Source organism: Pleurodeles waltl, chromosome 9, assembly GCF_031143425.1.
Source record: "Pleurodeles waltl isolate 20211129_DDA chromosome 9, aPleWal1.hap1.20221129, whole genome shotgun sequence".
NCBI lineage: Eukaryota > Metazoa > Chordata > Amphibia > Caudata > Salamandridae > Pleurodeles > Pleurodeles waltl.
This window is the reverse complement of record NC_090448.1, coordinates 272348859-272364480: the sequence shown is the minus strand read 5'-3', so window position 1 is coordinate 272364480 and position 15622 is coordinate 272348859. Positions and strand designations below refer to the sequence as shown.

At 44.9% G+C, this 15622-nt stretch overlaps 1 protein-coding gene across 2 annotated transcripts in view; it reads right to left on the bottom strand.

Annotated features, from left to right (window-relative positions):
* Window positions 1-15622, bottom strand: part of ATRIP (ATR interacting protein) — a 266785-nt gene that overhangs the window by 223886 nt on the left and 27277 nt on the right. For both annotated transcript variants that reach the window (XM_069206686.1, XM_069206687.1), the window contains exons 4-5: window positions 8628-8798; window positions 8272-8390 (exon numbers count right to left, since the gene is read on the bottom strand). In XM_069206686.1, the coding sequence (XP_069062787.1) occupies window positions 8272-8390; window positions 8628-8798 (290 nt within the window). The remainder of the gene's footprint in view (window positions 1-8271; window positions 8391-8627; window positions 8799-15622) is intronic.

Genomic DNA, 15622 nt, shown 5'->3' with positions numbered 1-15622 from the left:
CGGACGATCTCGGCACTGTTTGGGCCTTTTTCGGTGCCGACGGTCGGTCACCGATTTTATGGGTTGAGCCATGGCCTGGTGGCAGTGGCGTCCCCTGGGCCTTGTAAATGTTTCTTTGTGTGGTTTTCGACGTCTTACTCACGGTTTGTGTATCGTCGAATCCTTCGGAGTCTGAGTCTTGGATCGAGAAGGTACCTTCCTCTTCCTGTTCCTCGAACTCCCGTCGGGCTGTCGGTGCGGACGCCATTTGAAGTCTTCTGGCTCGACGGTCTCGGAGTGTTTTTCGGGACCGGAACGCACGACAGGCCTCGCAGGTGTCTTCGCTGTGCTCAGGTGACAGGCACAGGTTGCAGACCAAGTGTTGGTCTGTGTAGGGGTATTTATTGTGGCATTTGGGGCAGAAACGGAACGGGGTCCGTTCCATCGGCGTTCTTCAGCACGCGGTCGGGCCGACCAGGCCCCGACGGAGGATCGAAAAATTACCCCGAAGGGCACCGGAGCTCTTCGATCTTCGATGCGGTGTTGAATGTAAGTATGCCGATCCCGAACGCAACAATACCGACGAAAATCTTCCGAAATTAACTATTTTTTCTGTTCCGAAACTCGGAGCGACAGGAACACGTCCGAACCCGATGGCGGAAAAAAAACAATCGAGGATGGAGTCGACGCCCATGCGCAATGGAGACAAAAGGAGGAGTCACTCGGTCCCGTGACTCGAAAGACTTCTTCGAAGAAAAACAACTTGTAACACTCCGGCCCAACACCAGATGGCGAGCTATTGCAGAACATGCGTATCTACAGCGACAGATGCCATCGAACTAAAATTAATCCTCAAAAATACAACTTGCCTAATAATTCTGCACTCCCTGTAAGTACAGCCACCCTAGCCACAAAATAATAATGCAAAAGGTGCCTGAGGTGTGAAGGACGAGACCAATTTTGTTGCTCTCCCAGGTCGCCTGCAGATATCCTCTAATAAATGGATAGGACATCATACTCACTTGTTGTGGAATGCTTCATCATTGATGACCTATCCACACAAAGGTAGGTGAATACCACCTTGGCGGGCTCAACCACTATACAGGAATTAATTTAAAGTGAGATGGATGATTGCAGGGATACAGGTCCTTTTTGACTAAAAATGTCTAAGTGTACCCTATGAGAAATTATTATTGGTGGGGTACTCTAGATAAGGTTAAAATCAGGTCTCCAGGATGTAACATGAAATGTAAGGCCTTATCCGTCCACCATTGCCTACTGTCTATTGATATACCCATGTGGGTCATCGGCCTTCCCAGGCCTTGAATTGATTTGGTATCCCCGTTTTTACTGAATATATCACATGCATCACACCGAGGAGCACAAAATAGGTTCACACGACCTGCACGGTTTATGCTTAAAAAACCCTTACTTTGGGTTAATTATGTATCTAGGATAGCAGTTCCAAACCTGTGGTCCGCGGCCCCCCATAAGTTTGTGACACATTCCCGGAAGGTCCGCAGGGCTTAGCCTGGAGTAAGGCACTTCTCCAGCAGGGGGGCTTCTGACAAACACTTGCGGGTTTTTATATCCATGCAATCCTTCGTGCAACAGCTTTAAAAGCATTGCAAAGTTCTTGTACATCCAGCAGCTTTCTTGCACAAATAAAAGCGTAAAGATAACTCTAGTGATTAACGTACCTGCTGGAGAGAGAAATGGTAGTTTTGTCTAATGGCAATTTTAAATCAAAGATAACGCAGATGGGTAATATGTCCGCTGCAAAGAACATGTATCATGTTATGTGCGTATCACAGTGGGTTACTGCTTTCGTCACAGAGATTATTTTGTTACTGTGCAGTTCATAATTTACAATCGTAATCTAGCACAATGAGCTATGAACTGCCAAAGAGCTGCATGAAAACTAGAAAGACATTTTTCTATAGTCTTTCATTTTCCTTATGCTGCTAAAAATGGTTTGCTTATGTAGAAATACATTATTAAAGTCACTTCTAACCACTGTGTTGTGCTCTGAACCTTGAGTTTATGCTTCTCCAGACCAAGCACTCTTAGAAAATGCCTACAAGTGTGGATGACATGTGAATCCTACACCTTCTAGTCCCCTGTAAAGTGCTCCAACACCCTACACTGCTATGAGAGGTGCTATACAATAATTGAATTACATCTGACAGAGAGGCTTTGGAGAGAGGAGAACGGAGAGGCCCTTATGGGTTTACTTCCTTTCCCCACCACAAATTTATGTGAAAAAGCTTTCTTAGATCTTATGTACCTTATTATAAAAACAGAAACCACTTGAAAACTGTAGAGTCTGACCCCAGGATTGAATTTCACTAAAGAAATCCAAACATTGAAAAGTTAGTCGCGGAGATGCAGTGCCAACCTTCTCATTAAAATGTTTAGATTCTTGCATATTTTTTTTAATATAAAATAATTATATCTTTAGTAATTTGAGTATTTGTGTATTTTTACGAATTACCATTTTAATGTTCGAAATTTAAATCATACAAATTTCTTGCGGGTCCCCAGCTTCCAGTAATGATTCAGTGGGGATCCTCAGAAGTCAAAAGGTGGGGAACCACTGAGCTACGATATGAAGAAGAGGCTACTGCCTTTAGTCACACACTCATCAACGGGCTGGAGCCTTTGGCTACCTACCGGTCCCTCATCGTCCCGCTCAAGGTTCAAGAAGTAAGGTTAGAAAGAATGATGCTATTGTAAGGAATGGAGATCAGAAAGAGGAACTAGGCTGGGATGTCTTATGTCACCTCTTATTTTCCTTAGCAATAAAGCTGTCCGCTTGCAAACTGAGGGAGAAGCAGAAAGATGTGGCAATAGAGATAAACAATCGAAAGCATGTTGCCTCATTGTATGCAGATGACCTGCTGGTATATTTTACAAAACTGACTAGTTTAATAGGGGCATTGATGTATGTAGTAGAGAGATCTGAGGATCAAGCTGGATAGCTTATAAACTAAAAATCAGTGTATTTCCACCAGAATCACTTAAATAAAATGAGACATAGCCTACTGGCGTTGGTGTTACTGTGGTAACTTGATTCCTTCGACACCTAGGGATTATGGTGACTCACACAGAAGCTAAGTGGCTGAGTAACATCTGAAAAAGGGTTTTGGGACAATGCTCTGGCTTTCGGCAACTAGAAGTTTTTTTCAGTCTTGCTCCAAATTGGTTGTTGGACCCGGCCCTCTCCGCAAGCCACTCCAAACTTTTTGCCTTCTCTCCTCCTATTTTGCTGAATTAGTTTTTGCTAACTTTAGGACTCTGTGCACTTTACCACTGCTAACAAGTGCTAATGTGCTTAGTTCCTTTACCACTGGTAACACTTCTTTAAACTTGCTTACAAGCAACTGCCACATTTCATTTATTTGTAAGTCATAAGTAAAGTTGTAATACAGGTACCTTGGGCCTGTAAGTTAAATTCTACTGGTGGGCCTGCAGCACATAATATGCCAACTGCTTATGAATCCTTCTTAAACATGTCTCAGGCCCGCCACTGCTGCCTGTGTATGCAGTTTTAAACAGAAATTTCAACCTGGCAAAATAAACTTTTTGCCAGGCTTAAATCTTCCTTTTTAATACAAATGTCATCCACATGGTGGGCCTTGAACAGCCCATAGGCAAGGGTGCACTGTATTTAAAATGTTGGACATGTGCTTTTAAGTTTTACATGTTGTAGTGAAAAGCTCTCAAATTAGTTTTTCACTTTTGCAAGGCCGACCCCTCCCATGGGAGAATATTGGGTTACCTTATTACATTTAATAAGTGATGACTCTTGAATGGGAGCAGGTAGGAATTTCATGTTTAGTTTCTGAGAAATTGTAATTTAAAACTCTTTAATGATAAAGTTGGATGTTAAGTCAAAATTCTGGAAATAACACTTTTAGAAAGTTGGCACTTTCTTACCTTGACCATTTGGTGCCTGCAGCCTTTTCCTGAGTCACAAGACTAGGTGTAGTAGGCAGCTGGTATTGGTCTTTGTGCATCCCTCTCCAACAGGGACACAATAGAGGGTCTAGGTGCTGGCAGAATAGGTTATCCTTACTTGTTGAGGGGGCCAAGCTGTCATCTGTCACACTAGCACTGCAGAGACACAGTCTCAGCTCACGCACAAAAGGATTTCACACTAGTCTATTGTCCCTGCAGACAGACTGGGACCACGACAGGGAGGCAGGAAATTCCAGACATTGCTGGAGGCAGAATACTCCAGACGTTTCTTCCACTTTAAAGGGGGCACCAGGTAAAAGAGGAACGCTAGACACACACTCTTGGACCTGCGGATACTACAGTAGAAGACAAAGGACTACCTTGCTGCTTGAGACCTGTCCAGCTGTCTGAAAAAGAAGACTGGAAATGCACAATTTATCCTAGGTGGACGTGACACAAGAGTCAGCTGAGTGACCTCCTGTTCTGAGCTACAGAGACACAACAAGCTCCCAAAGCCTCCTACAACTGCCAAGCTGACCTAATGTACAGGACCTGCAACTGAATCTGCCTGAGCCTTGTTGGCAGTCCTGGATCCTTAGTGTGGATCCTGCAATTGATCAGCCTGAGCGGTCCTGGATTCCTGGTGTGTCACTGATTGAGTTCCTCCTAAAACAGAAGAAAAAATCCTTAAGTTTTGAACTCTTCACGACCACGAACAGGCCTGTTCGCACCCAGATCTTGCCGCAAGGCAACGCAAAGCTTTGGTGAACTCAACTCTTTATGCTACAGTGACGACCTGCAATGAGAGGTCTGCACTTTGCACTACAGCCTGCAGTGACCAATAAAGCAAATATCAAGCACTACCCGACAGGATCTTTGTGCTACAGCGACGACCATTTGAGATGCTCTTCCTGCTCCTTCCAGCCTCCTTCACGCGAACATAACTCCTCACAAGGGACTTTGAGAGTTAACTTTATCAGAGGGACTGACCTGTAACAGGCCTGCGCTCCTTTGCGGTTGGCCTGAACTTGTGACTTTAACAGGTCTCACACAACCAGATAACGCGAATGGCACGTTATGCTTTTAGGCGCTATACCAACCTTAAATCTTTAAAATTACATATTGCTAGTTCTACTGAATGGAGCTTTGTTGTTTTGTGTCAAAACATTTACTAAATTTTACTTCGTTTTTCTAAATCAAAGTGGGATTTTTCTTTTGTTGTGTTTTCACTTTATTGCTGTTTGTGTGCTGCAAAAATATTTTACACATTGCCTCTAAGTAAATCCAGACTGGTTTTGGGCCAAGCTACCTAAGAGTTAAGCACAGGTTACTTTAATGAATATTGTGGTCCAGTGAAGGAGATTGTGGTTGTTGCTTGAGAAGAGCTCACAGTGCCCACTCCACTCAACCCAGAACTCAATTTTTTCAGTTGTATATTCTCTATTGCAAGACTTAGACTTAATGAATTTAGTATGGAGCAGAAAACAAGTGAAAATCGAAATTTTGCAGTGCACATATGAAGTGTGGCTTGAGGGTGCCGGACCTGGCAGCATACTACCAGGCAGCGCAATGGCAATATGTGGTAGGTTTCAATGATACAAATAATAGTAAAGACAAAGAGGTTTTCAAACAGTATGCAGGTTGAAAAACTGACAGTGAGTTGTTATGATATGAGCAAAAAAAACAAAAAAAAAAACAGAAATACCCCAATCAAACTTTAAAAGGCAGTACATAGTTTCTATATACATACCAGATGCCACTATCGGAAGTTGCAGAATTTGGAAGAATGCAAAAATGAACATGAGCAAATGGAAAACAGAAGAATGATTGAGAGCAAGGGATTTGTACAACACATGCGCACTGACGGTCTGGGTTCGCTGAGGGAGGTTCTCAGTTAGGAGCAAGACTATTTTTGCACTATTGTGGGTTGTGAGGAAGATGTAGGGTACATTAGGGAAAGATCCAAAATGCCAGAATTTTTTATTTTAAAAAAAAGAGATAGTGGTAGAGATGGGAATAATTTAATACAGCCAATCTGCAGACACTAATAATCCTCCACAAAAACACAACCATGGGAAATGGAATGTAACATCCAGTTCACAGACAAAATGTGGGAACAATACCCGTATGTTTATACATACCAACTCCAACAGCCACAGATTTATATTGGTACAGTTTAACGCTTTAACCTGGAAATATGTAACACAAGCAATGTTGCGTTAATTTGACCCAACCAAGAGGGTTGAATGTCCCAAATGCAAGCAATTGGAGACAACTTATCATGCAACATGGGATTGTACGTAGGTGAATAAATATTGGAGGAAATTAATTATCAGATAGAAAGATGGTAAAGTGGCAGAATTAGCATTCCAGACACAAATGTACCAACTGGGTATAGAAGCTAGCTAGTCAAAGAACAAGTGAAGAAGAAAGCTTATACAGTTCACTCTCCTATCAGCTAGAAACTGCAAGCACTGACTAACTCTCTGATGTGATGTTTATGTACGAGGTCACTGTCTACATTTAAGTCATAGTTCAATTACTCTAATGAGAGCAGGCACTGTCCACAGTGATGTGGGCTACTGAAACACTAAACACGTCAGTGCAACGGTACTTACAAACATATTGGTCTTTGAATAATTCAGCATTGTTACACTGTGCTGCATCTAGATACATTACTCACTGCTATCACTACACATACTAATGACTGGGCCTCATATAAAGGCATCTGATATTTTAACTGATGTTTTCTAAGCAAACCAGGCAGAGGTTACATGCAGAAAAGAAGATGGAGACATGGAGGATCCCGGAGGTACTCCACAGTTCAAATAACTTGTGGACGAGAAGTGCTGGACCCGACAGACAATTTGATGTGAAGTAATTTCTTGAACTCCTGGTGACCCATACAAATTCTCCAAGTTGCTCCATTAACAGTGAACAATCCCCAGTATCAAAGGATAGCAGTAGGTCCAACTTAATAAACATTCTGCTTTGCTGTCATCTCATGTCAAGAGGAGTTGAAAGGATGCCCTCAAAAGTAAAGTCAGTCCTGTGGGCTTGCTGAAATCCAGACTAATGACTGCTGAAAAGCTAGTGGGACTCAAGGATTATTTTCAGTTGCTCAAAGACAAAAGCCTCCATTGCTTTAGTCATTAATGTAACATTTGAAATGGGTTTATAAATAGTCAGGCACACCAGATTTAGGGACACATTTCTGAGTTATGTTGACACTAGTTATTAGAAATGCAGGTGCTGACCCTGTTGTGAGGCTATGACTTACAAGGACTTTGACTGCCACTGCAAGAATTGACCTAGCCTCACAAACCCAGCTAGATAAGGATCCAGCTGAAAAGCAAACCTACTCAGATGCCATATTCCACAAATCTAACAGGATGCAGGGAGAAACTTCCAGCTTGTGCCCCTAAGGATTCCCCATTACTGGTAACATCTTCAGTGAAGATGGAAAGGTTCTCTCACTATGCAAAATGGAGAGGCCACCTGGTGTTTTCTTGAAATGAGAGCTGCTATTACTTTGTGGTTCCTCAATCAACTTTTCTTAGCAGCGTTTTTTTTTGTTGCCCAGAATATCATTTTGAGGAGTCCCATTTGAGCAATCATACTGTTCTCTCTATTGAACGTTATTCTTATCCTACTATTAGGCACCAAAAATTTCCTCAGTAAGCCAGACATTTCTCAGAGAAAAGCTACTTCGCCCCTGCACATCACAGTAGGAATAAGCAGAAAGAACCCCTTGTTCTAATGAAAGAGTGAAATGGATTTACAACTTATCAGTGGAGAGTTTACCCAGACTTGCAGCAGACTGGTGCAATACTTGACAAGTTTCTCACCAGAATCCTGTGTCCAGTTTCAGACCAACATTTTTTGCTAGATAATAATTAGGTAATGAAATAGCAGCCAGATGAACAAAGGGGAACTAGCCGCACTGCTTGCACCTTCAAAATTTGGCATCTGAACACTGAAAACAACTTCAATGGGGCTAATCTTAAAAAGGCTGCATTTACTATTTTTTTCACTAAAACCTTGCAGTCTAAGACAGGAGATTTTGACACAAAATAAGTGCTTTGTATCAGACACTTTTGTAATTTGATTAATATTTTCAAATGATTTTCAAATCATGCATTATAACTCAGTTAAGATGGTCAGTAAGGAGATGCCAGCAACAGGCCTTGGCATGCAAAAATAATCAACCCCATTCTCTGATGGATATAGAGCACATACCCTAAGTAAGCATTTATGCAGAAGCCACCCACCAAGAAGAATATACTGATAGTTACAGAAACCTGCACCCAAACTTTACTAGCTGCTTCATACCTAATACATGGCGTGGAAGTCGCAGCAGACCTGGACAAACGTTCACAATTCTGTAATCTGGTTCTCATTTCATTCATCTCAGCATCTTTGAACTGTAACTCAGATTGCAAGGACTGTAACTACAACAAAACAAAAGAGATACATTAAAATTATCAATATGGTGCTTGAAGTGTTTGCAGATGACACCTAGCCAGAGACTCAATATTAATATTAAAAAATATATAAATATATACACACACACACACACACACTATAAAACAGCGTTGTCGCTGGCCTCCACTCATCATTGTTCACTGAAGCCAAGACAAGCACTACATATTCAATTAACCACCAAGTTAGGGAGGTTCAAGCAGTACCTTTTTAGTAAATTCCTTATCTTTCTCACTCTGGGCTTGGGCTTTCTCCTTCTCAAGTTGTGAATATGTTCTTCTCTGATGCTCTTGATCATGCTCACTTTGTCGCAACGACTCCCGTAAAACTTTAATTTCCCCATTTTTGACCAAGATTTCATCCTGCACTTCTTTCAGCTGTAAATATTCAGATACAAACAAGATATAACATGTTTAAAAAGAATATTAAATAAACCTCTCCATAGTGCCTATATTTCTGTACATTATTAACTACAGGTATTTTGAGGTGACAGGAACGGAAACAATGCTATTCAACGTTAGGCTCTTTCAGGCTAAGTGATCTACAAAGGCGAAAGCTTCCCCTTCCCCCTTTCTCACAATGTACATCACTCTTGTGCACCTTCTCCTCAAATTGGATGAAAATATGTCAGTTCAAAACTGAAAAAAGGATTAAGGTAAAGAACGACGTGTGAGATTCAATGTCCTAGAACCTACTCACGAGTGTCAAAGTTATCTTTAGCAATATCCTTCCCATTCTCATCTACTGGGATACACATTCAAATCGGGTTGGGGGTGTGGGGGTTCAAAAGCTTGGTAAGATATGCTTGGGCCGATTGAACATCAGCAAAAAGGACATACAATCACTCTTAAAGAATGTACCTAAATTCAAGAGCCTGCTCTGCAGATGACTATTAGGGCCACAAGTAGCAAAGGTTTTTACCCATTCTGTATCTATGGGAAAAATTGTTCGTACATATGGCCCTTAATGAGCTAACTACCATGTGGAGCACCCATCATGCTCTGTGGTTGAACTTGCATCAGGGCTGCAGCAAGATGGCTGCAGTAACACCAGTGAAGTTGGAGGTCGCAGCAGGAGCTTACAGGCCCCCTGAAAACTGCTGTCAAAGTGGCTGAGCAGACGGGCGCTCAACCCATGTCAACTGGCCATTGCGGAGGACAACGCCGAGACACGGATATGGTGGTTCGAGTGCCTCTGACACCCGGAAAGTGCCTCTGTGTCAGAGAGCTAGATGGGAGGAGACGGAAGGCAACGGTAAGCAGAGCAGCAGCACGGTAGGGGGTGTGGGGGGGGGGGGAGAAGAGGGGTTGAGGAGACATAGCAGTCCGACAAGCGCACTGCCAATAGCAACAGCAAGAAGAAAGAGCGAAAGCAAGACCTCTTAAAGTAGCACATTGGCAAATACAACCTCCACCTCCTCGTGACAAGTAGCCTTACTGCAATGAGCAACTGCGGCTATTTTTCAGCCACCATCACAGTAGCAAAGGCCTCACCCCCTCAGGAAGAATGAGGTAGGGTGAAGACTGTGGAGGACACTAGCAGACGCGATCTACCAAATGAAAGCACACCACTAAAAATGGATTATTAAAACTGCGTCCACTGAGCAAGGCTCTGAAATCCATCAAGAGCCGAAAATCACCCACCTCAGCTCAAGGATCGAAGGCTCTAATAAGTAAGGGCACCAGTCTAGAAGACCCTCCAGGGGATTTGCGTCAACAACTGACTGAATCAGGGACCCTCGCTTTACTCTCCTCCCTCAATTCACGAGAGCAGGAGACACCAGAACCTGAGTTTATCAGAGTGCACCCCAGCCCACTTTAGGTTCAGAGAGGGCGGGAGCCTCTTTTATAGATTACTCCAAAACGCAGCAAGACTGGATCTCTCTCGCAACTTCTAGTCCCATAAATTCTAATAACCTTAAAAGGAAGGCCTGCGTACCCCTTGTTCACAATGAATAATCCCAAAGGAATGACAAGGGAGAGTACCACTTCTGAGCCAGTTAATCAACCCGTAGGATAGAGGATCAGTTTGATCTTGAGCCACATGTTAGAGGGCTCACCGTTGCAATCACCCCAGTTATCACATCTGGCAGGCGCCAGCAGAGAATCAATATTAGCGATGCCCTCAACATCTTCATTAGTCCAGTGTGCCACACTCGTGGCGAAATCAGCAGCCACAGCACCATCATCAACCTGCGCTGACTACAAAAAAGCCAACAGTGGAAATAATACTCAATCAGATCCTGAAGGAGCTTCAGGACCTGAAAATATCTCAGGAAGATGGTCATAGAATAACTAATGAGCAGTAGGTCAAATTAGCGCCAGCATTCTACAGCTCTCCTCTCGCATGTCCCAGGTCGAGCAAAGAGTGTCCGATTTGGAGGACACAACCAAGAAGCAGGAAACGGGTATACTGAAATTGCAGTCCAAACTTGAGGCACTCCCGTTAAAACTAGATGATGCAGAGAACAGGTCCAGACGCTCCAATTTAAGGTTTGTGGGTATTCCTGAGGATTACGAAGCAGGATCCACAGCAAGCAAAGTGATTACAGAGCTTGTCTATAAATATGTACTTCCAGATAAAGCAGCAAAAGTTTTGATTTAACAAACGCGGGCTCACAGTGTACCTGCGGTGAGGTCTTCTGATGCCAAATTTCCACACACTAACCTTGCAAAGTTTGGTGACTTTAGAATTAAGGAGCAAATCCTGTGACATGCCATTAGAGCTAAAGTCTACAACTCTTCTGAAAATTTCTCTTTTCGGATAATTTCGGACATATTCATTCCAGCAGTACGACACCTGAGAGAATTTCTGGGACTGATTGGCGACTGAAACTTAAGGTGTTTCACAAAGGACAAGTACATATTTTCCACTCTGTCGACCATGCAAAGGTTTTCTTCAGTAAATAAAAAGGGGAAGGGGACCCAGTAGGAGTTAAGCCTCTGAGATGTTTGAGGAGCTTGGCTTAAATTAGCACATCTGATTGACTTTCAAAGAACTTCCTGCTGCCTACAAATTAAGCAATATTGAGAGGGTCATATGATGAGTTCAGGATTTGGCTAAAGCAGTGGTCCCCAAACTTTTGACTTCTGTGGATCCCTTTTCGGACCACTCAGTTCCCGGAAATCAAATTCAAATATACACCAACCGGACGAGCAGGCCAAGGTGGACATTAGATAAACTATTGTAATCTTATCTCGGGTGGATATCTATGCTGCGAAAAGGAATTGTAGACTTTCTATCTAGAGATAACGGCATAACATCAACATTTTCTGTTTTGGGGGGATTGGGGGTGTTGGACCTGGACATTTTTCAGGACCAGGGCTCTTTACCAATGCTAAACAGTGCTAAAGTGCATATGCACTCTGTCTAAATTGTATTGGCAATTGGTTTATCCAGGATTGCTATATCTGATTTACAAGTAAGTCCATAGTAAAGTGCCTTAGGGGTGCCCAGGGCCTGTATATCAAATGCTACTGGTGGGCCTGCAGCACTGACTATGCCACCCACATGAGTAGACCTGTAAACATATGAATATATATATATATATATATATAAAAAAAAAAAAAAAAAAAAAAGAGAAAGAGAGAAAGAGAGAAAGAGAGAAAGAGAGAAAGAGAGAAAGAGAGAAAGAGAGAAAGAGAGATTGTACTGCCAATTCGACCGGGCAAGTGTACCCACTTGCCAGGCCCACACCTTCCCTTTTACTACATGTAAGTCACCCCCAGGGCAGGCCCTAGGCAGCACCATGGGCAGGGTGCAGTGTATTTCAGAGGTAGGACATGTACTGGTGTGTTTTACATGTCCTGGTAGTGAAATACTGCTACATTCGTTTTTCACTATTGCAAGGCCTATCCCTCCCATATGTCAACATGGAGATTGCCTTTACATATCCTTTTAATGCAGTTCCTATTGGGGCCAGATTGAAGTTTGGGGTCTCTGAACTCACAATTTAAAAATACATCTTTTAGTAGAGTTGGTTTTTAGATGGTCTGTTTGAAAGTGGGCATTTTCTTGCTAAATCATTCTGTGCCCCTGCCTGTCCGTGGAATCCACCTCTAGATCAGACTGACAGTTGGGCTGTTTGTGAATTTCCTCTAGGCAGTGACACAAAGGGGGCTGAGATGTGTCCTTCATATCCTGATAAGTCTTCCTGGGCTAGAGTGGGGAGGGAAGAGCTGATACCTGCACCTGAAAGGGCTGTGCCTGTCCTCACACAATGCAGAATCCAACCCACTGGAGTGTGCCTGGGGCCAGACCTGGGCAAGTCAGGATCTTCTGAACAACTAAGACTTTCCTTTAAAGTTTGCCTACTTGAAAGTCAGAACTGAGTATAAGAAGTGGATCCAAATCCCCAGACTTTTAGAACACTTCTGGGTCAAGAGGAACCTCTGCCAAGGAGAAGAGCTGATGGAGGAGTACTGCCCCTTTACTGTGTGTGCTTTCCTGTGCTTGCCTATAGTTGCTGCTCCTGCCTTAAAGAGGACAAAGACTGGACTTCGCTGTGAATCCTGCTTGTTAAGTTTCTCCAAGAGCTTGAAGTAGAGCTTGCCTACTGTTGGAAGTCTCAGGGATATCAAAGACTTCAGGTTCATCTACCTACAGCACTGGGAACTGTGTGATTTGTGCTGCAACAGAAAAACCACTGCGATGCCAACAACGCCGCTGTCCGCACCGTGACCTGACAACGTCGCACAGAGTCCTACCCCACCCCGCAACCCTGGTCTCACCAACACCATCACTTGACACTGGCACAGAGCCGCTGCTTGTAGAGTGACCTGTGGACCCCACACTCCGCATCACCTTGCTCACACCGCAGCCTTCAATCAATCAGTCAGTCTTTTTTAGAGCGTGCTACACACCCGTTTGGCCTCAAGGAGCTGTGGGGTACGTCCTCAGGGTTCAGTCGAAGAGCCAGGCCTTGAGGACCTTCCTGAATTGAGGTACTGATGGCGACTGTGAGGTGGAGAGGTAAGGTGTTCCAACATTTTGCAACAAGTTAGGTGAAAGATCTTCCTCCAGCCGAGAACTTCTTTATGAGGGGTACAGTGGCGAACGACTGCTGGGAGGAGCGGAGAGGTCTGGCGGGGAAGTAAAAAAGAGATGCAGTGGTGGAAGTAACTAGGTCGAAGGTTGTGGAGGGCTCCATCGGCGTGTACGAGGAGCTTTAAGTTGATCCTCTTCTCGACGGAGAGACAGTGGAGAGCTGGGGGTGAGCGGTGTAGGCATGAGCTGTAGGTGTAGTGATGGAAAAATGGATGCAGTAGTGGTCAGTCTGGCATAGCGGTGGAGAGGTCGATGGTGATGTTGCTGCTGGCGGAGAAGATGGGGGTTGAGTGTGTGTATGGCGATGTACGTTGGTGAGGTGACCAATTGCTTGAGACCGACTGTTTCAAGGTTCGAGTAGCGATGAGGTGGTGTGGTCACTGTTGTCGATGTGGAAGTTGAGGTCTCCGCGGAGTATGTTATTGGTGGAGGTGAGAGCATGGGGGGCTATGAGGTCGACGATGGAGTCGCTGAAAGCTGGGTGTGGGCCAGGTGGTCTGTAGAGGAGTGTCGCGGATGGTGGTCTTCAGGGTGATGTGCACTTGGAAGTGGATGTGCTCTATGACAGGGGGAGTGTTCCTGTGTGTTGATTTATAGGTGGAGGGTGGTCTTGTAGGCAATGGCTAGTCTGCCACCTGGTCAGGAAGGTCAGTCCTTGCGGAGCAGTTTGTAGTCACTTGGGATGGTGATGATGATGATGATGTCTGGTTCAGATGCAGTGTTTGTCCATGTCTCAGTGAGGAAGGCAGTGTCCAGGCGAGTGGAGTCTATCGGGTCCCAGAGTTCGACAGCGTGCTTGTGCTAGAGCAGATGTTGAGGAGGATGCACTTGAGGTGGCCTGGAGGGGGTTTTGGCGGTTTTGCAGCTGGGGGGTCCGGCATCTGGAGTGCAGAGAAGATACAGTGGCAGCTGTGGCATGTACAAGTCCGGCAAGGGGGGGGGGGGGTGTGGGGGGGGGTGCTCCTGAGGTAAGCAAGGTAGCAGGGGGTCGAATGTCCTGGGTTCAGTGCGTGGAGAGTTCCGGCATCATATTGGTGGATGGTGCGAGAGTCAGGGTCTGCTGAGCTGTGCGCAGTCTGTGCGGACAGGCTTGACTTTGGTACGCCATTGGGGCAGCCGTGCAGCGGTCACCCATAAGAAAGAGAGGCAGGGATTGGTCAGCTGGGAGGCAGGAGAGCGGGAAAGCGCTTTGAGGGCAGGGACATGGGGGCAGCAGGGAGCAGGAAGAATGCAAAAAACAGAGACAGCAGAGAAGCAGATAAAGAACTGAAAACACTTGTGAGGTACACAAAGCACGGTCTTGTCCCAAAGCACTGTCCCGTACCACAGCCCTGGCCCCCCCTACGCCAGCACCATCAACTCCAGCATCGTCAGACGCCCCTGTCCACACCGCAACATGTGCGCACCACACAGAGCCCGCCCTGCGTCGTACCGCCACCTTGGGCCTACTGATGACATTGTTTCAGCAACGACAATCACGCTGTCTGCAGCGCAACCTGGAGACATCGCACCGTCCTGCTTCACAACGCAGCCATGGTCTCACCAACACTGCAGGACGCCGTCACAGAGTCACTGCAAGCACCATGACCTGTGGGCACCGTATGTTGCACGTCCTGCTACAAACTGCAGTCGCGATGACATCAACGCCAGCGCCCCTGACTTCATCATCAGCCTGGAGTTCGATCTGCAACGCGTGTGACCTCAAGGGCCCTACGACCCTTGCACCGACCTCTTTAACTGAAGCCCACCAACACCTTGCCCTACATTTCCAAAGCACTGTTTGTGGATCTTCCAGACACAGTAGCTGGGCCACGACCCAGCAGTCAGCCTGAACTGTGGGATTTGTTGTTCAAAACGCCGTGATAGCCCCAGATGGGGCTACTGACTTCAAGGAACTGTAATTGTAAGTTAATTCTTGCAAAATGTATATCTTTATTACTGTATGTTGGATTTTTCTAGTTTTGGTCTTGTTTTACACAGATAAATATTGGCTAATTTCTACAGCTGGTGTGGTGTCCTTTTGCAGTGTTTTCATTGTATTACCGTGTGCTATGTGCAAATGCTTTACACATTGCTTCTGAGACAAGCCTGACTGCTCGGGTCGAGCTACTAAGGGGGTGAGCAGGGATTATCTGAGCTGGGTATCCCCCTAGCT